Source organism: Dromaius novaehollandiae, chromosome 4, assembly GCF_036370855.1.
Source record: "Dromaius novaehollandiae isolate bDroNov1 chromosome 4, bDroNov1.hap1, whole genome shotgun sequence".
Taxonomy (NCBI): Eukaryota; Metazoa; Chordata; class Aves; order Casuariiformes; family Dromaiidae; genus Dromaius; species Dromaius novaehollandiae.
Window position 1 is genome coordinate 75,868,767 of NC_088101.1, and position 21,880 is coordinate 75,890,646.

The 21,880-nt window shown below is 38.2% G+C and overlaps 1 protein-coding gene across 7 annotated transcripts in view; it reads left to right on the plus strand.

The window, feature by feature from the left end:
* SORCS2 (sortilin related VPS10 domain containing receptor 2) overlaps positions 1-21,880 on the plus strand; it is a 552,477-nt gene that overhangs the window by 445,297 nt on the left and 85,300 nt on the right. For all 7 annotated transcript variants that reach the window (XM_064511468.1, XM_064511470.1, XM_064511471.1 and 4 more), the window contains exons 6-9: positions 1,200-1,264; positions 3,391-3,509; positions 8,429-8,518; positions 20,185-20,364. In XM_064511468.1, coding sequence (XP_064367538.1) covers positions 1,200-1,264; positions 3,391-3,509; positions 8,429-8,518; positions 20,185-20,364 — 454 coding nt within the window. The remainder of the gene's footprint in view (positions 1-1,199; positions 1,265-3,390; positions 3,510-8,428; positions 8,519-20,184; positions 20,365-21,880) is intronic.

The window sequence follows — 21,880 nt, forward strand, 5'->3', positions numbered from 1 at the left end:
TCTGCAGCAGGAACTGATCCAATCTCTTCCCACTGGCCTGCATTCCCAAGGAGCCCCAATTACTGAGTCTGAGTTTTAACCATTCCTCATAAGTCAGTCCCTTTGAAATCATTAAATAATGATGTCATTTCAATCTAAAGTGTACCTTTATTGCATTTTATTATTAATAATTGCATCAAACCCATCATTTTCTCTAAGCACTTAGTGGGTTTTCTGAGTATTTGCATCCAGCGGCACTTTATCACTCAATACATCTTCATGTGTCTTCAGATCACATCTGCTGCCTCTGTGGGCTCTTCTGCATTTGCCAGCTTTGGCAGGGAAGAGCCATGCGAAGAGCAGTGTCGCTACGGGAATGTGGCCTGATTCTGCTTCACTTTGTGACAGCATAACTGTCAGCTCAAAGCTTTCTGTGCAGAGACTGCCTCACTAATGATACTGTAAGGGCCAGGATAAAACCTAGCTGTGTCTGCCAATCTGAGGTTGGGATGGAAGCCCTGAAGGGTAGAAATCTCATCTTTTGCCTGAGCATATTTGACATGGGAGATATTAAGAGAAAATCAGTCTGTATTCCCATTATGCCTTTTCAAAGTCAGACTGCACCTTGATCAATTCTGACTGAATTTCCATCTCTGAATTTCGTTCTCAAAATTATTCTGCATTTTCTTGCTTTGGCAAAGCAGAATCTACTGTTCTCTTGAATATACTTGCCAAAGATGTATCAATTACTTATGAAAGGCATGCATCAAGTCAAATAAATAGCTAATAAGGAGGAATCTAGGTCTTTTTTGGCACTAAATCTCCTCTAGAGTCTCAAATGTCAAAACTAATTGTAAAAAGATGCTCTTACATTTAGCAGTGCATGTGAGTGTGTGCATATGTGTATTTATATCAACAAATGCTTATGAAGTTTTCTCAGTTTCATACCTATTTCTGTTTTTTCCAATTGATATTAGAATCCTGTTTGTATGCATGTCCGAATTGAAGAGATTCTAAAAATTTTTAAGAAGAAAAACATAATGCCAAGAACAGAAATAATATTTTCCATCTAAATGATAGTAATATGACATTATAAATGGGGTTTATTTTTCCCAGCTAGGATGTTAAAGTTGGTTAGTATGAAATTCTCTCTTTTTTCCATCCACATAATTACTATTCTGTAGCTGGCTCTGCATAACTTGCTTATATTATGTTCTCAGGGCCGTCGCTGGAGTTGATGGAGACCCTGATTTAGTTCATATGGAAATCCAGGACCCCAGTGGAGGTATGCAAATGAAAATGTTATCAATTGATACTCTAGTGTATAGTCATTTTTCTTTGTTTTAGAGAGTACTTTTGGATTTGTTTTTAAAACCAGCCAGAAGAATTGTGCACGTCACAGTCTTGTTCTGTTTATCTGTAGTCAGCAAAGCTGTCCGGTTATGTAAAAATACAGTATCATTTAAAATTTACTTGTTTTTCATTCTGGGACAAATTGACGTCAAGATGCTATGCTCCACTGAAAAAGTCCATTAATACTGCAATTTGTTCTGGCAGTTAAACATTGAACATTTTTTCCTGATTTGCAAATAAAATTGGCAATGTAGTATTAGTGCTACGTTTGTCAAAGTGAATTGTGGCATAGGTCAGTTCCACTGAACTAACTAACTTCTCCCAGAATTTCCTCGTGTTACAACATTCATTATACTTTGAGACTTAAAAGCAAAACGAACAAACAAAAAAACAGATTAGCAGTCAGGATGTGCTATAGTAAATTGTCATCAAGATTCCTGTATTTGCGTAGCTCTTGTTACCTCTTGCACCCGTGAAAGATGATTTAATGCCTTGATCAACTTAGTTCCTATGCAGTCTTATACACTATTATAAAGGATGCATATTTTGTTATTCCACAGTTCAGGAGCTTTTCTTCCTTTCAGCTCTATAAAAACCATCAAGGTTGGCATGTTAAAGTCTGGATGACAAAGTTCTTAAATCTTTAAGCAGTGAGATTTCTGGGATTTGGTGAGCCCTCCATAGCCCTATCAAGTGCTCTATTTGGAGACAGTGTAAGAATTTAGAGTCAGCTTTAGGGCCTGGATGGAAAGATTTTTGTTTAATAGAAACAGCAACAAAACTTTCATGAAATATTTATTTCCTGGCTGGGTCCTGAACACACGGACCTTGTGCAGTTAAGGTCAGTACAAGCATTGCCATTGATTTTAGTGCAAGCAATGTCTTTGTACTACCTGTCTGACAAAGAGCTGTAGTGCTTGTCATGTGAATTATGAATAGCTGCAAGACATTTTGATGGCCCACTGCTGTGCTTGCTCAAATATCCTTGTGATGATGATTTGGAATGAAGTGAGAGAACTTGGATTGACTCTTGTTGCCTCTCAAACAGGTCCAGATTTTAAACCAAATATTTGGATCTAGCATGTTGGTTTGGCCTTTTCTAATAAAAAGTCATAAAGTATGCAATGCATTTCCCATCGTACTGCAAAAGTAATGAAGGACATGCATGGCGGTGCATTATTTGCTCTTTCATACTGTTTCTGGAGGGTGGTGAGCACTAATGATCTGCACACAGGATCACATCTATAAGAATTCTCCCACTGCACTTGGAAAAGTCACTCAGGCACTTTGTGCTCAAAACCCTGGGAGGAAGGTCATGAATCTAGGAGAAGGTCCATGTGCCATAGCTGGCGTAAGGTCTGATTATTGATTCTGCTCCCTCTGTTTGGTAAGAGCAGATTGCACCGAAGATGCAGCAATGCTTCCCTAACAGCCTATGCAGAGAAGGTAACTAGAGAGGAAGAGAGAGAGAGGCTATAGCCTTCTCTGACATAAATCATTCCAGGTATTTTCAGCAAGCTATTAACACTTAATATAGAAGTCCTCCCCCAACAGAGAAGTTCCAATAGTGCATGGTAACTTTTCTACAGATCTTTCAAAATTGGCTTTAAAATTATATACACTGTCTATTACATTGAGTCTGGTTCTTTTCTCACCCTTCACAGTTTTAAACTGAGGATGTGCTATTGATCTCAGTTATTTTGTGTCAGACTGCCACTTCCCCAAATGGATAATTTGACTCTGTGCATAGGTTAAGTGAGAGAAGAGGCTCCTTCTATTGTCCCTACCCATGAACGTCTCATCCACCTAGTCCCAGTCTTTCTGGATGAGCAAAATTTGGATGAGTGGCTGCCTCCCAGGAGTGATCTGAACTGTAAGCAGTTAATGTATGCTCAGTACTTAGCAGATTGAAAAAATCTTGTGTGAACGTTTAATATAACAATTTTATAACTAACTCAACTGGCAAAGGCAGTGGTTTCCTTACATGAATAACATTTTATACTGCTTGCTTCCTATTCCCTTCAAAGCCCTGTCATACATTTCTGTCTTTTCCCTCAGGTTATCATTACATCACTTGCCAGATTCAAAATTGTTCTGATAAGACAATGACAGTCCAGTTTGCTGATGGCACTGATCGGGATTCCTTGACTGTGCAGGATGACTACATATTTCTTCAGGTATATGCCACTTTCTGGAGAGAGCAATTTTCAATTCAGAATTAAAAAATTAAATCATACAGCAACACTGTAATTTAGGAGGTTCATGAATTTTTACATGGATCAAAGCATTCTTTTATTAGTCAAAAGAAGATGCATCTTTAATCTGTGCAACCGGTTGCTTATTTATCCTGTTGATTTTAATTTATCTCTGACCTAGCTTTACCTAGAGTGGCTAAATTTTCAAGTGGATCATGTGTCTCAAAATTACCTTTTATAAATACTCTTGTGTGTTAGGCAGAATGTAGCCCTCTTGTGTCTATACGTAACATCCTTTTCTGGGTCCTTTCCAGCATGTCTATACACAGAAAGATTCCTGAGATCAGTATCCTAGAAAGTCCACTGACAGAGCAGTTGCTCAGCTTTTCATATGGATAACCCTGTGAAGAGGTTTTGTTGCGAAAGAATTATACAACTGTCCTCAGCAAGTGAAATGGTGGATTTGCCATAGCTGGGGAGCCTAGAGCAGCTTCAGCTGGTCCAAGTTACAGTGGGACTTTTTCATTTCCAAACTACAAGACCTGAGTGCAAAAACAGGGGTTGGAACTCTGTCAGCCTTATGGCACCAAGTACAGCTTAGTCACAATTGAAAATTTGTTTTTATATACTTGGGAGTGGATGTGGTTTGAATCTGTCAGAGCTGCAAACTTCTCAGAGAAAGATCATGTCCTATCTGTTTTTAAGGTTTTTCTAGGGAAGTTCCTTTTCTCTGGCTATGATTTTTTCCCTTACTTTGATACGGCTTGCTTATTGCAAAGCTTGTCTGCTTAGTGACTCTCCCAGGAAAGGAATACTGTGACAGTGGGCAGCTCTCCACATGACTGCCTTAGAGGACTTGAGGACATTAGATTGGCTTTTTTTTCTTTTTTCTTTTCTTTTCTTTCTTTCTTTCTTTTTTTTTTTTTTAAGCCTTTTCCACCTTGTGGCTGTTTCTTCCAAAAGGTTCTGTAAATTGATACAGAGACAAAAGATTCACTCCACTTGTTGAGTGCAGCAGTTTCAAAGGCCCAGGTGGCTTGGAACACTTAGGACCACAAAGAAACAGCAAAATGGATTTGGAAAAGTATTTTTGAATAAAGTAGGCATTTCTCAGCTCAGGTCTAGCACTTTTGGCAACCATTTTGCTGAAAGGTGATATTATCTGTAGCTCCCACCGGGCACATTCTAAAATCCATTTCATGGTTAGTAGATGGTGAGAACTGCTGCTCACCATGTGACCTTTCAGGCTGCTGTGCTCAGCAAAACACAGGTTGCTTCATCTTCAGGCATCTGTGTTTTGCTGGACATCTTGTACAGTTGCATCAGGAGTTGTTATTCTATCTAATGCCAGACATTGGCGGATACGAAATGGAAGTGCAGCTTGGAAACACACAAACAAAGTGATGGATGAGCACTACTAGCAAAATTATGCCATTGATAACATAGTCTTATCTCTGGAGATTTGAGACATATTAATGCTAGTAGAAGACAAGTGCCCATATTCCACAGAAAGGGGAAACATCTTTAGTCTTTTTCTTTCAGACGTAGCTGCAGTAAATCACACTAATTTAATATAAATCTAATTTATTGCTAACTGGGTTTACAGTTAGCTGTGTCTGTGTGAGTGGAGGATAGAAGAGATCTCTAGGATCCCCTAGTCGTTGCTGAAGTGCAGCCAGCTCTGAGGTGTGATGCAGGACACCACTTCTCTGTTCCAGTAAACCAACACAGCAGCTGCACTTCTCAGAAACAGCATAGTTTTGAAAACACACGGAAATTCTGTTTGCACTAGGCAAGAATATAGCCATGTGAATTAGGATCAGACCAGGCACTGCTCTTAGTATCACAGTAATATCTATCAGAAAGCAGATGGGACAGAATCATCTGTGCAAAAAAGAGGAGAGTTCGAGACTCCTGGCATCACTCACATACCCTAAACTGTGCACCTGAGAATCAGAGCATTGCAGGTCTGTAGCAGTAATCCTGTCCCCACTCTCCCTTGGCCTCCACGTGTCCGACCTCCGCTCTTCCCCTGCCCTCAAGGAGGTCTGGGGTGCCCTGAGCACAGAGGTGGGAGAGCTCTGAACACGACAGCAAGGAGGCAGCTGACACAGAGCAGGCTCCAGTTCTGTGAAAAGCAGTTTTGTGTGCATGTGAGTGGACTTGTACTGCCCTGGTTTCTTTTTATGCCATTTTCCATTGTGTAAAAGGACAGTAGCACAACACTGATTTAGGCCTACTATCCTCAGTGGTTTGATGAGTATCCACTTGCAGTGCTGTTTTAGCATACTTCCTGGCACTTCTTTTGGTACAAGCAGTACTTAACAGCTAGACAAGAGGAGGGGAAATAAAATCAGACTTTTACCATCTTAAAAGATTTCAACCCCATTTCTTTAGTATGTCTGTATCTATGAAGGTCAGGAACCTTCTAATACTGATTTCTTTTCCTCAGTTTGCACTAGCAGTCAGACAGTTTCAGAGGTTTCAGAGATTTTAGAAGGATTAAAGTTTTGACACTGTTTTAAAAGCACAGACCAGCCCTTAACATCAATGGGGCTTGACATGGCTAGCTGCTTCAACTCTGATTCTCTGCTGCCCTGCATCCTCTTTAGTCATTTCAAATGAGTGACATAAAGTAAGTGCATAATGAACATGAAGGCTATGGTAAGATGGATAAGGCAGGTATTTAACATTAATTAAATAAATAGTGAGCTTTTTGCTTCAATCCATCATTTAACAAATCACATTCCTACAGGGCATCACATTTTCTCTACCACACAAAAGGAGATCGGTTAATGAAAATGATTACAGTGTTAAATACTTCAATATCTTTAAAATATTCAGGCAGGTAGATCTGCTGTCATGCATCAACTCTGTTTTTACCAAAGACAAGTTTGCATGCTTCAGCATAGGCTGTTCTACAAATCAGGCTCCCTTTTTAAAACAAATACTCCTTTAAGTGTGTGATGGCCTACAGCCATGTTTATTGTGGCAAAAATTGATTTAACCAAGAGCTTTACCTAGCAATTAACTGCAAAGCTTTGATTTTATATTTCCTTTCAGTATTTCAGGAAACCACAAGGAATCTCTGTTTTTGACATGTGTCTTCCCTGAATGAGATTAATTTTTAAGACTTTCTTTTATAAATGACATTGAGTTGCTACCTTTCATTTCACCATCAGTTTGCTGTGTTTGCTTGCTTCTCACGTGACTTATATAAGAAGTTGAAGTAGAGAAAACTGAATATAGATGGGTTTATGATAATTTTTTAAACTGGCTTCTCTTACTGTACGAAAGAGCTCCTTCAGTTTTAGTAAAATTTCATTTGACTGCTAGAACTAGACAGGATCCATATTTGTAAAGGAAGAGGAAAACTGCTATAAAAATATTTTTTCCTGTCAAAGTGGCATTGTTATTGTCAGATGGGTCACTTTATTTTTCCAGTCCAGCAGAATAAGCTTTGAGGAGAGACGGAAAAGAAACTCTAAGTAACTATCCAATACATGTGGTTGTGATTAATAAAAAGTCTGGACCTTCCATAAACAAATCATTCCACCTTCGGCAGTTCAGGAAAAAAAAATAAATTTTCAAAGTCAAAGTAAGAAGATTACTCTGTTTGTGCTTCTGTTCCACAAACTGATTTGTCATGGTAACAACCAGAGAAAAAATGTGTGTTTTATTTTTTCCATTTTCTTTTTTGACCAGGCCATTCCTGTAAAGCAGCCACCTTTTATCAACCTAGTGAAAATGGCTAAATAGCTGATACCTAGCTGATCTGCCAGGAAAAAATGTTTGAAGAAGATGTGAAATATTATTTATTAAAGATTAAAACCATTGCTAATCTTATTTGATGGTACTCAAGAGGCCTAGTTGGAGATGTGCACCAGCACAGAGTTTTGCATTTTATCTGTGACTAGAAAAACCTAGAGAGGCCATCACTTGAGTGTTTTCATCAGTCCTTCTTTGGAATCTTCCTTTTGCTACTTTGGAACAATATATACATTGATTTCTTAAGTGACTAAGATAAAAGTCTTTAAGTTACCAGTGTATCTGCTGTAACACAGGGGAGAAAGGTGCTAATGGATAATATCTATGCTGCTGTTCCTTTAATGCATGTTTCTGGCTTGCTGTGGGTGGAAATCTTCAGAGAACCCCAGGTTCTCTGGATTAGGTCTTCACACAAGACCTAATCTTATCTTCAGTTAAATACACAAGGAAACAGTTGAAATACGTGTTTTAACCCTCTATATCAGCATGGAATTCAGGACATTGATTTTCGAACTGTTTGACTAATAGCTTTAGACTTGCATCATCGTCTTCCATGTCAAGGACTTTCACTGGGAAATGTTTTATTCTATGTAGAAAATATTAGCCCAATAATGATTCATAATGCTGTACATAAATCTTAGCATGACTTACTCAGCCTTTTACATTTGGCTTTGAATAGTGCTATTGGATACCACTTGCTCTGAAAGTACTTGGTATTTGCTGCCGGCGTGCACCCTTCCTACCCCTTCTTACCTATGGGGCGCTTCTGCCCAGGTTTTGGTGGCAGGGCAGAAATGAGAGAGGCTACTGGGGGTGCAGGGTACAGGGGTAGCAAGAGGGGCTGGGGACGGGGAGATGCTAAAGTCTCAGGTATCATCCGAGACTGCTCAAATGGTAAGGGAGGAAGATACATTCCTTTTTCTTCCTAAAGTGGGGGAGAACAAAGGAGTTTGAATCTACTTGGCGTCTGTTTTCTCCTTTCTCTCCTTAAGAGTAAACCGTAAATTAATACCATGCAATAGAAGTAATAGCTGTGTATTTAAATTGCGGGTTAAAAAAAAAAAATTTCTGCCATTACAGACTCTTTAGATTTAACATGAACTGTCACAAGGTTCTGTTTTTCCTTTCTACAGACAACATCAGCAAATCGCACAAAGTATTATGTGTCTTACCGTCGTAACGGCTTTGTACAGATGAAGTTACCGAAATACGCATTGCCAAAAGTAAGTATGCACAATACATTTTTCCTTATACTTTTATTATTCAACTTCTTACCTCAGTCAGGTTTGTCCTTTGCCTTTTTAAAACCTCATTACTCTGAGATCACAATTTTACATTGTAAGGATTTCTGAATTTCACTTGGGATATATGCTTACTCTCTTGTTTCAAGCCTTGCTTCCACAGAACAGCTCTGCAATGGCAATGTAATGATTTTGAGTGAGTTTTCTTTCAAGAATCAATTACTTTTTTGTTACTTTTAGTTAATATGGTGCTTTCTGATACAAGCATGAATGGTAATATATGCATATTTTGCTGGTTGATGGTGTTTGAAGAATGCCTTCCATAACTTGAAGTATAGCTGGAAGGCTCCTGCAGTCCTTAGGAAGAGCGACTTGGGGGTTTTAAAGACCGACCTGGGGTAAGCCCTGCGTAACTGGTGCGACCCTGTCCTGAGCAGAGGCTGCACTAGAGACCTCCTGAGGTCCCCAGCAACCTCACTTCTCCTGTCGTCCTGTGATTCTGTGGCTTGCTGAGTTAGAGGAGTAACTGAGACCTTTTATCTTTGTGTGTTTTGAATTGCACTGGTTTAAGTCTCTGTTTTACTAACGAAGGGCAGCTGAGTACGTCCTTGTTTTCTTGTTATTGTTATAAAGCAAATAATGTGTTTAATGTTATTTTTTCACCTTTGGTTTTTTTTTCTTTAATCTAAGTGGTAGTCTGAGATCTTCTAGTTTTAAGTATATAGCACATTAAAAAAACCCTGAAATCAAATCCTCAGATACTATTTGAACAAGAATCTGAAATATCAGTACTCTCCCAGCAGCATTATGCAGATAGCTACATACTTATTTGTTTGTTTTGCCAAGAAATGTTTAACCAAGGACAGGCAAATGTATCAACCCATCCACGTAATTATTTCAGTGTTTTTAAGCCCTTCAAAGCAGCCTTTATGGTCTCTTGCGGGAATTTGTAGCTAGGAAAACCACAGGAGAATATAAAGCTCTAAATATGAAAATGAAAGGCCTCTGTATCATGTACAGATATGTAAGGGTTTAATCATTAATTTCCCATATTGGGCATGAACGGCAGGGTTTCGGTAGCAGGGGCTGCCAGGGGCCTGTGTGGGAGGGGGCCGTGAACCGTCCTGGACCAGCTGCAGAAACCATTATTTGGGTTAAGATCTAGCTATCTGACACATTGCAATAAATGGATGGAGGCTTTCAGAGCTCAGAACTAAAGAAGAATATTGTCAAATTCTTGTAGGCATCTGTGTTTAAAATAGATGAACTTGCATCAGTTGTGAAGAACAGCAGCAAACATCATTTGAGGGCTGGATACAAGGCAGACAGTAAGGGACTTAAAGATCTATCCCATGAAGCTTTTTTTGGCAGCAAAACAAATTTAAGAAATTGGCCCCCATCATTCATTTCTACCACTCTTTTGCAGTCTCCTATGGCCTCTGTTGTGTTTGTGGGACCACACTATAAACGAGATTAATGCAGCAATCTAAGAGAAAAATAATTCTGCAAAAAAGTAAAATTTGTTTTTTTAAAAGGAAGATCAGGAGGCAGCTTGATTATAGTGAAGAAGCCTCCCTATGGAGAGAAAGTACTGGTTCTTAAAAACTCTTTAGTAGAGAAAGACAGACCCATAGCTGGGAGCTGAATCCAGACACATTCAAATTAGAAACTCTGAATAACTTCTTGGTGATTAAGCATTTGAAAAAGTGCCAAGGAAAGTGATAGATACTTTACTTTTTGAAGTTTACAAATCATAACTGAGTGCCTTTCTGAGATTTGCTATAACCATACATATGTCATTTGCTCCTCCTGCATCTTAAAAGTAGGCAGAAATAATTGTTGGGATTTCACTGGCTGGAAAGATACCAGAGAGCGAAATAAGAGATCTACTAATCTTCTAGCCTTAAAATCCATTAATCTGCAAATAGTGCTCAGTTTATTGGTTATATGATCTTATTGAGTGCATATTAATACACCATTTCTGACATATTCAAAAAGCGTCTGGCATAACTCACTTACATTTTTGTCATATGTAGTCTAGATTATTTGAAATAGTGCTGCATGCTAAATTCTTTGTCTTGGAAAATATGTTTTTTGTTTATTTGTCTTTTTCCCCTGCTAAGCAGATTAACTCCAGGCTTGACTGAATAAATAAATTAGAAGTTAATGGTTTCATTTTGGATAGAGTCAATAGCTAGCTAGGAACAGGATGACTGTGTCGTTTGGAAAAGGATGTTTTTGTGTTGATCCTAGTTCAGACAGTACCCAGTAAGTGGAACGAAATAAACTGCATCTCTTTAGCATTTTGATGATGCCTCCAAGAAAAGTTTCTTTGGTATCTGCACACAACAGAGCTGAAAATTTCACTAAGAGGGCCTGGAAGCCAGACATCCATTAGAACAGTAGTGAATGTGAGAAATTTTAACCTCTTCTGTGAAAGATCCATTTTTAAAGTGATTTGCTACCCTTTACATTATATTTTAGATACTGAATATGAAATAAGTAAGAACACAGCTCTCTGAAATTTTTTAATCGCATCATATTTCAATGAGAATCATCAGAATGCGATGGAAATGCATATTCCAATCTAATTTGAACAGAAGGGAAGGATTAATATGAGCAAATTACTGATGAAATTTTGCGAAGAAACAGGGTATCAGCAAAGGCACTGGCACATCAACAGTGCTTCGAGGATATATGACATTGAGTGTTAGTTGTATGGTGGTAGGAGATAAACAGAATGAAATAATTTACAAGGAATTTTTTAAAAAGTTTATTTAAAAACAGAATTACAAGCTTTTTGAAATAACTGAGTTTCAGTTTTTGTAAGTAACCTATTCAGCCTAACCAGGACATAAAGCAGGTCTAAGATAGGCTTTATTTCTTTTTCCCAAGAGAATGGAATGAGGCCTCAAAAAATTTCTTTCCAAATGGTCTCTGCAAAATGTTGCATGTCGTGGGCCAGAGTTTGAACAGTGATTCTGTACAGACAATGTAAAACTGTGGACAAGCTAGAAAATAATACAGGCTGGTCAAGGATCTGTCTAATAACATTAGAAGAGGTATGCTGGATCACCAAGCCCTAGCCTGAGGAAATAATGCTGGGCACTTCAAATATTCTTTCTCAGTGCAGCTGTTTCACTCTGATTTTATTGATGAGGATAGAATGAACATTTTAAAACTGAGTAATTGAAAAAGTTATTTGTTTTTTTTCTTTAGACACAGGCTGAAAATCTACAAAAGAATATTCATTTTTTTAGTATTGTTCATGTTTGTGTTTGAATTTGTCCAAATACACTCCAAAGCAAAATCCTAGAGAAGGATATATGTTTGTATATATCTTTGGAATATTTCAAGGCCTCCTTGCTAATGAATAAAAAGCTGTCAGCATACCTAAAAGCAGCTTCCAGCCAAGCTTTACTTGTACAAAGTTTCATTTTATTCATCATGTGTTTCATCAGGCTCCAGCTCCACATTCCCACTTAGATCACCTTGTTGTAACACATTGGAGCTACATATTTATGTACAGAGAACAGAGATGATGGTGGCCATCTAAAGAGCAGAAATCAGATTTTTTTTTACGTCTTTGACCTGCTGTTTAGAGATTTTCTCTAGCATGTTTGATACTGACAGTCCTTTGAATCACAGAGCTAATATGTTGACTGCTGCCAGTCAGAATGGTATTGGAGGTTGATAAGATCAGCGTTAAAGGTTGCCAGTATGCTCCCCAAAACAGTACAGGAAATTTGGAGCTATTGTTTTAAGCTAAGTTGGCTATTATACTGAGACTACATTCCATTTTACTGAAATTGCTTGTTCTCTGATGCTAAAGCTAGAGCAGAGGTGAATAACTTCTAGGAAATGAATACTAAATCCTTCTCATAGCCAAGAGCAACAGGATTACCTTTGTGTCGTGGGACGGTTGACTGCTCACGCAGGTGTGTTCCAGGGAGATCCAGAGATGTTGGCCTCAACAGGCCCTGCTGGGTCATTTTCAACCCAGAGCAGGGGCTTTGGCAGCAGCTCCTGCAGAGAACAGTTGTGCTGAGGGTCATGAGCTGTAGCCCCAGCAGGGGAGTTGCCACACTTGTATTGCACACAAGTTCCTTGAAGCTCAGATTCACCTCTCTCAGAGTATGGTTTGGAGAAGAAGGATTACATTAGCTTCTACTCCTTATTAGGGATTTTAAGTCTTACCATAATGTGACTAATTATAAAACTGAGAACTAGTTCATTCTAATAGTTTAAGCACCAAGTATTGCTAACAGCACGTTAACAAAAGATACTGACCAAACCAAAAATATGCTAGAAGGCATGTTAGTTTTACTGTCACAGTTTTAAAGAAATAATTATTCTGAGTTCCTGTCCCAACTCTGATAAATCAACTGATATATATCGACTGATAATGGTCTGCTTTTATGAACTGATACAAGGCATTCATTGATTCTGCATTTGTTCATGCCAGCTACAAAAGCTTAATAATGGAAGAGCTACATTAGCTGTTACATCCTACTGCAATTCAGAAAGTAAAATGTTTAATTCTGAAAAGATATGGCATGGAAAAAGCTGCTTTTATCTATCATGATCTCTGTGCATCTTTTCTATCTTGTGAAATAGGCAGTTATATAAAATCTTTCAGATAACTAAGGTAGAAGAGAATACAGGGAACAAATGAAAAGAAGAAAACAATCCCATTGCCTTAGAAATAACTGAATGTATTTAATGCTTTCATGGCAATATGAATCTCTCATGTTTTTTATGAACTCTACATATTCTCTTTATTTGAGTATCACCTAGGGCTCTTCTGTCAACAGAAGCTTAGACTGGTATTCCTGAAACTAAAAATAAGTTCAAAACACAAAGTTAAACTCTTCTAATGTGTTGTTTGCTGAAAAGCTATTGTTGCAAACAAACAATTATATCTTTACAAAGTATCGTCTCGTGCAACCAGCTTTTCCAGGTGACACTGACTCTTCTGAGGGGCTCTAAAAAGCCCAAGTCTTTCTTGCATCAGTCTGAGACATGCATTACTTTTAACCAGAAGTTTTCTTCCACACTTGTCTGCATCATTCAATAATAGGTATGACACTACCAAAATTAATTTTTTTTAACAGTTTTACTCCTTTTCCCTAAATAATCATCAGTGTTTTAAAGCAAATATTTTCTTCTCTGTCAAGCTACCTCTAACCATAACTTTGTCAAGGGTTCCTTAAATGGGTCCATTTGTTAACAGTAGAAGTGACAAGAAAGATTCACGAGGCCTTTTTCTCAGCAGACCAAATTTTCTTGAAGCCCTAGCTGTATGATGGTTTGACTACTAATTAGTGAGAATACAAAACTCATTTAGCTAGGCTCTTAATCTCCCAAGGATTGTTTCTTTGCATGGGTGGTCCTTCACCACCTCTGCCACCCGTCACTCGATGGATGCTTTGGCTGAGTTTGTTAGTCTGTTAGACAGAAGAGCAGTTTGCAGCTGAAGCGAGACTACTTCTCCGTCCTACTAAAAGGCCACTGGAGTGGCTGTTGAAAAAGGAGTAAAGAGAAATAAAACAGAAATACAAATAGTAGTGTATTTGATGCAGTAGAAGTATTCCTTTCCTGGGAAGTGTCACAGAAATAGCAAGTGAGCCAATGTTGTAGCAGCTGTCTGTCTGAATGGCTCCCCAGTCTTACAGATCCATTTCAGGTGGCTTCTCATGGAGCTGTTCTTTTCTTCATGGTGTAACTTGTTATTGATTTCTCCCCTTGCACCGTTTTACTCAGCCAGGCAAGGAAGATTAGGGAGATTATCTTTGGGATATATGCCATCCAGTTACCTTGATTGTACTTAAGAGATTATAGGGGTATAAATGTAGTGCATCTGGAGGTCAAGGCTGATACTACACAGTTCTGAGTGCTTACATATGTTGTACTTGTGATACATTTACTCCTGGTAATTCTCTGTTTAATTTATCACTTGCTTCAGGTTAACACATTGCCAAACTTAAGCATTAAAAGATTGAAAGTGGGGGAAAAAGTATGGCATTAGCTTGAAAATTGTAAGATTTGGAAAACAGGAATTTGAGGTTGTTTTGTATTTGCCTTGTTGGCCAGAGCACCACAGTTCTACTTGCATAGCATTACACAGACTGTTCTGAATCCTGCCTACAGTGTTTTCATTTGATGGCATTTTCTAGTTTGTCAGCGCATTTTGCCTGCACAAGGGATCATTAGCTTGCAGTGTGATCCTTGTCATCTTTCACATCCTTGTGTCTTCTGGGTGTAATCCTGTATTTGTATCACAGGGTTTCTTATCACAGTTAGTAATATAGTAAATCAGATTAAGTGTTTCTTGAATATAAAATTCTAAAAGGTATTAACAGGTTTATAGGCATCTGCATTACTATGTGTAGGTGATATGGAATGGTGTACAATGGAAACAACATAGTTCTCTTTCCTTCCTCCCCACAACCCCCACCTCCAAAAATGAAAACTCTCTCAACTATTTATGCTTTTGGACTTCTTGACAGATTCTGACTTTTGATCTGGTGTTCATTCAGACTTCTGTGAAAACAGATTTAACAACATTAAAAGCACATAATTTGGGGAAAATGTTAGAGTGATCATGTTGGTACCTCCCTGTTGAAAGCCAACAAATAATTCTGGAGCAGTGTGGATGTTCTTAGGAAAATCTGATCCTTACTTTCCGCATGCTGGCAGAGTTTCTTGGATGCTTGCTCTGTGTTTCGTGGCTGACAATGCACAATTCTTTCAGCGTCATACACGCACCCTTCAGACTCATTTATTTTGTTTAATAGACCAGGTCTATCCATGTGATGTGTATCACTTCAAGGAAATTCCTGTCTTTTGGCAGGATTCTGCCCTGTGTACATGTCCAACTATTTCCAGTATTGCTTTGAAGCTGTCTTAGTGTTTATTTGAATTATTATGTTTTCTGCCACTGATGTCAGATACAAACTAGCTTAGAAGTCACTGAGAGAACAGGAGTGCTATGACCTGTCATTAGATGCCCTGTTTAATCATATCAGTTTTTAATATGCAGTCTTTGATCACCTGCAGAATTTGTCTAGCATTTTGTATAGAGGGAATTCTGGTTCAAAACTGTAATTCTGGTTGCTGTTAACTCTAATTCTATGATCAAGATGAAATTTGTATTTGTCTGGAAATTTTACACTTTCTGTAGTATAATTAAGAAGTTACAGCTCTTGCATTTAAAAAAATACTGTTATTTTTGGTGACATTCCCATATGTTTCTGGAAAATTTCGAGAAAGCTCAATAAGCACTGCTTTTGTTTTGCCCCATTTTCACAGGATCATAGACAATAGACCTGGAATGGGTCTTGAGAGGTCCTTTTTGGAAGCATAGTCATCTGCCTTAAACCAATCCTGACAGATGTTTGTTTAATATACTCTTAACAGCTCCCAAAGATGACGGCTACTTTAGCTCCCAAAGCAATTAATCCTCAATGGTTATGACTATGGCCCTACTATAGAAGGATTTTCTGATGTCTAACCTAAATCCCCTTAGCTGTGATTCACACACAGTATTAAACTCCTAGTAGACATAGAAGACAGTTTATTCCATTTGCCTTGGGGCAGCCGATCATGTATTTGAAGGCTGTTTTGTGTCTCCTCTCCTCTCATACATCCACAGTCAAACAACCCTGTGGACTTGTTTGCATTGTGGATTTTAGAGCACTTCACAGACTTCTGTGGTTGCACCATAGGCCTATCCCTGGTTCTGGGTTGAAAGCCACTGATCTGGGCCTGTGAATAGCTCCATAGATTTTTAGTGATGATCATGCAGAAATCTGTGCTTGGTGTAACAATACCCAGTATAGAGAGGAGGGTGAAGGCAACATCGTGACAAAGGAATTCACAGGACATGGTGCTTAAGAAGCATTGTAGGAAACGGAACTGAGAAGTTTCACAGACTTTTAGAAGTAAAGAAAAAGAGCTTTGGACAATACAACTATCAGTATATGTAGTATTCTCAGAACTGTACAAGAACTTGCAACCTAAAAAGATGAGACAAAGCAAAGAGAAAAGCGGCCGGCTGACCTTAGGGATTATATTTGGGAATGATGGTTTATTTCTGATATAGATTGCTGTTAGTGAGCTTTGCAAAGCAAATTTAAAAAAAGGGAGAGAGGGAAGTGAAAATGGCAAGAGAGTGGATGTATGGATGTTTGGGTCAGCAAGACGTAGGACTAAGGCAGAATGGACAGAGCAAAGGTAAAGTGGTAGAGATGAAAGAAAGGATGTTCATGGAGAAATTTCACTAGAGGAAATGGTGTGGTTGGTGTGGCAAACTTGGATGAAGATTCTGCCTTAGAGCACCTGAAAGTACAGGGACTCTCTCATTTGAATATAGAAAGGAAAGGAAAGGATAAAAGCTCGTATATTGTGTGTACATAAAAAGGCATGCTGGACATAAACAAAAATCTGATCAATGATAATATGGAATTTTCCAAATCCTGAGGAGCTCTAAAATTAGCCAAGGAGATGCTTATTAATGAATTTGAGAAAATAATGTGTGAATACCCAGCTTACTGAAAAAAAAATAGGTGATCAGTGGGGCTCTGAATATCCTGCATAATATGGAGAGAGTAAAGAGGGGGTCCAGCCACATGATTATGATACTCCAAGTGTGCAATAATCGAGGAATGAATGCTTTGCTTATAGAATCTGCAGAGATTACAGCCTAAGGTAGTATCTGTGACCATGAATTAGGTAAAGCAATAAAAAATTGCATTCCCTGAAGCAAGTTATTTCTTCTCTCTCAGGTGTCTTACTAGTTAACTCTTTAGTGACTGTAAGTTCTGTCTAGCAGTTTTTGCTGACATCCTCTCTTCCTCAGGTGCTTGTCACCTGTTGAGCTGGGCTGAAACATTGCAGAACTGGGCTTCTGCATTGGTTGAGCAGTTTCTTCTTTTTAATTATAGATTTGCAGCATAGGAATGGTAAGAGAGTGGCATGAAAGTGAATGGGTTTTAGTTTAGGTTTGTTTTAGCTGAATTTAAACAGTCTGTGTCATTCGGGAGTTTAAAGAACGTTTAAAAATCAGGCATGAAATTTGCAGCTTTCCTTACTTCATCAATTAATTTTCTCAGAGGATTATATCATGACAATGGTCAGAAAGGGTTCTGCAGGATTACTGCAAAGCAGTCTAACTGAAGGACTGTTGCTTCTTGAGGGAAATGAAAAAGAGAAGCTGTTAAAAGCGATAGTGATAAAGCTGAACTGGAAGTCTGAAAGTGTAAACTCTGAATGGAAGAAATAAAGTTCAAGGAAATTGAAAGGCAGTTTCACTTGCTGAAATCAGAATCTGTGAGGTTCTTGCCTCAGAAAAAAATGGTGTGTCAAACAAGTTAAGTGTACAAACCTCTTTGTAACAGTTAGAGCCAAGAGAGAAGTAAACTCTCACTTGTTAAAATTAACTTCTCCAATCTAACCCTTCTTCCTTTCACCTATTCCTTCCAGTCTGTCCAAAATTAATCTTCCTGCCCTTCTGCACCACACAGTTTGGCTCTTTCTTCATTGCTTCCACACTGTCCTGTGGGAATGCTCTGCATCTCCCACCACACGCTGAGGAACGAGAGCTGTGTCTAGTCCTGGCCTCTCTCTGCTCTCACCTGTGCCAAAGTGCATACAGCCACTGCAGCTGATCTTACCTTTCCTCCTTTATGGTTGCTTCTTGAAACCTCCTTGTATATTTTCAATTACAGGCAGTTTTCAGGCTCTCTTCTTTGCACTTCTATCCTATGTGTCATTTTGCATTTGCTCTTTAAGTCTTGTTTAGATTCCAAGTACTTGGGGCAAGGAAAGTAAAGCTTTGCATTTGTTTATGGCACTGTGCAAGTGTTTTATTTTGATAATGTAGTTGATAATTTTGCTGAAAGCTTGCTAATAGCTCTAGCAACACAGGAGAGAAAGGATTTTCTACAGCTTTTCACTTGGAAAAAAGAAAAAAGTACTGTTTACCCTTCTTTACTTGTTTGTTTGATTCTCCCACTTCCATCCCTGTTTATTGGATAGTCAGAAGAACTACTTTCAGGCTGTAAAAGAAAAGGCAACTTCAGTGTTCGCTGTGGTATAGTGTGGACTACCTAGTCGCATATTAACCTGATTTAAGGCAGCAGGTGAAGAGTTCTGTACATTTAGGAGGCTTTTTAAAGAACCTGGCGGGATCAATTGTAGTGTTTTGCTGGCATTCCTGTGCCAGAACAGTCACTGTGTAGTACTCAGATTGAAAGAGTCAAACTTCTGTCAGACTCTCTGTTCTGGAGTAATTTCTATGTACAAGAAAAAGAGGTCTACTAATGGATGCTAAACAAAAATCTACCTTAGTGTAAAGACTTCAACTTTAGAAAATGGCTTTGAGATCTATCATTGATAGGAAACTGTCTAGACAATAGAACTCTTCATTAAGTTAGTTTGTGTTGAAATGTGTCAGATACGTAAAAATAACTTGAATTTGACTGAACGGTTAGTTGTTTAATAACCATCTTTTGTTTATATTAAAAATCTTTCCAGTGTACTTTTATTTCTATTTTTTTTTTTTAATCTAAGTGCTTCAGTCATGATAATGCATTTTGCCTAAAGTGTGACTGCCATGCTTTGTCAAGTGTTTGGTGTTGCACGTACTCATCTTCTCTAGTGTGAACTGGATTCTTATGGAATTTGTTTGGCTTCTCTGTTACAAAGAAGTCTATGACATTGTTTTGTTGATCTTTTTTAAAGCCTGTTTTCCCCAAACTCATTATCTCTTTACGTGTTGGTAGCTTTATTTCATATCCATTCCATCATGTTAGTTATTTCTCCAGTAATAAGGTGACCAGAACTGCATACAGTATTCCAGCTGAAGTAACAAGAAAGTCATAAAGAGTTTACAACCCTTCTGTTTCCATGACTAGATGTCATTTTCTATGTATCTCCAATATTCGCCTTTCTGTTGCCATATGCTATTGCAAACTCATGTTCTATTTTCTATTTACTAAGTTTAGCTCAGTATTCATACTTCCTGCTTTGTTTCTTCTATTTAATGTTAGTGTTAAATTATTTTCCCCAGCTGTGCACTTTTTCCCTAGAAAACTTGGAGTGAAGAAGCTGGGGAAACTAAAAGAACTTTGGCCAAAGTAGTTCTTATTTCTTTAGGTACCTGTGGATTATTTTTAGATTATTTTCGTTGTTTATGATGATCAGAACATATGGATTTTTCATTGACTCTCATCCAGATCTTGGAAAATAATTCACTGTGTTTTTTTCCTTTTCCTTCACTCTTAGCCCCTGATGAAATTGCCAAAATTGGCAGCAGCTTTTTATGTTGAAACCCACTAACTGTGAGTTTTGTTCAAGAAGCTGACTCCCAGAAAAACAAAAGCAGATCACAGTCTTCACACATTTCATGATTTTTGGTCTTCACTAACCTGGAGTGCATTCCCTATGATAACCTGTAGCCAGAAGGCAGTGACTGGCCATCTTGGAGTGGTGGGATACAGTGTGTTTATTAGCATTAGGTTGAGAGATTACTGCCACTAAACTTTCAAACAGATTTTTTTTTTCCCCCTGGTACTCCTGGCCAGATTATTGCTTGCAAAATAAAGGTGATGGGAAAATGACTCATTTTGTACCTTATTTTTCTACAGGATTTACAGATAATCAGTACAGATGAAAACCAGGTATTTGTGGCTGTTCAGGAGTGGTACCAGACAGACACATACAACCTGTACCAGTCTGACCCACAAGGTGTTTACTACTCCATCCTGCTGGAGAATGTTCGGAGCACAAAACAGCCAGAAGAGAATGTCCTGATAGATATTCTAGAGGTAGGATGCTGTTCAGAAGCCCTCTTTCCTTTTTATCTCTTCCGATGTGTGACCTGTGTGGAGTTTTATTGTAATTAATTTTACGTTAGTTATTTTTTTTACAGTCATCTTTAATGTAAAAAGACAAGGCTCTTTTTCTTCTTGATAGTGTTCATTACTATTTATAATTTTCTTTTTTTCCATGTAATGCACTGTGGGTTTTGAGAACCAAACTTGTGGTATAGGGTTCCAAGGGTGTGCAAAAACAGAGTTGGTGGAGAAGTTTTTGTTTGTTTGTTCACTGAAAAGTGAAGTTGGCAGCACACTGTTATTGATGAAGTAAGAAGTTATGCAACTGCCTGTGACAGCTTTTCGCTTGTAGGTGACTCAGTGCACTTCCTGACTTAGACTAGGACCTCTTTAGCCAGTAGGATCTTAAATAGAAATCCTGGGAGCCTTGTGCTGGGTTCTGTGTGTCAGCTTTGACAAGTGAAAAACCAACAAAATTAGATTCTTATTGGACAGCAAGTCGACTTGCTTTCAGTAGGTGTTTTGTGCCACCAGTATTTGCTATGAGACAAATTCTCTTGTAATCAGTTCTGTCTTGGATTGTAAACTTAGTGCATTTGTCAAAATAAGATACTAAAGAATAGAGCATTTTTGAAGAATGACACACACTGTTGTCAGTTCTGTTCCTGTTGATGATGACATTTAAATGTAATAAGGTATATATTTGCCCTGTTTTTGTTCTTTCTAGTACTGGCCGTTATCAGAGGCAGGACATTAAACTGTGTGGACCTTTGGTCTGACCCAGCTTGGCTGCGGTTGCACTCTAATATGCATGCTGTTAGTTTAAAAGAAATCCACATGCAACAGACTTCTTTGGAAAATGTTCATAGTAATTCTAGATACAAGTCATACTTACAGGTGCTAAATGACTAGTGTCTCTATATAGACTCTTATTGGTGGGGGAAGGTAATAGTGTTTTTTCCCCCTTAGGTTGTGCATCTTTGTTTAGTCTTTTCTTTTTCAATAGGCTGTAGTAAAACAGACAGGTGTATCATTACCAGTGTAGGCACAGATCATTTTCTAGATTGTCTCTATTTAGAAATGAGGAGGCTTCTTAATGAGCAACGCTATACATTGTGTGTAATCACATTCCCACAGGGTGATTTAAAAGAGAGCATTATTTTGCTGGTTTTGCTCCTGGTCATACCTGCAGCTGCAGCTGCAATTTCGTCTTCCTGCATCACGTGGACCATGTATTCTCAAATAAGTTGTACAGAGATGCCACCCCTGGCTGTTCTTTTATCTACAGAGTTAAATATTTAATTCAGTTTCATTAATGATTTAAGAATTTCACAATGTTACTGAGGGCAGATTTGATAATGCAATAGAGGGAGAGATCCTAGATTATTGTGTATGGGCATACATTGGATTAATTTGTATGGCATTAAAAAGACAATGTGCACGTGATAAAGAGTAATTGAAAGACAATAGACATGGAACCACACAATTCCATTTCTTCAAAGCTGTT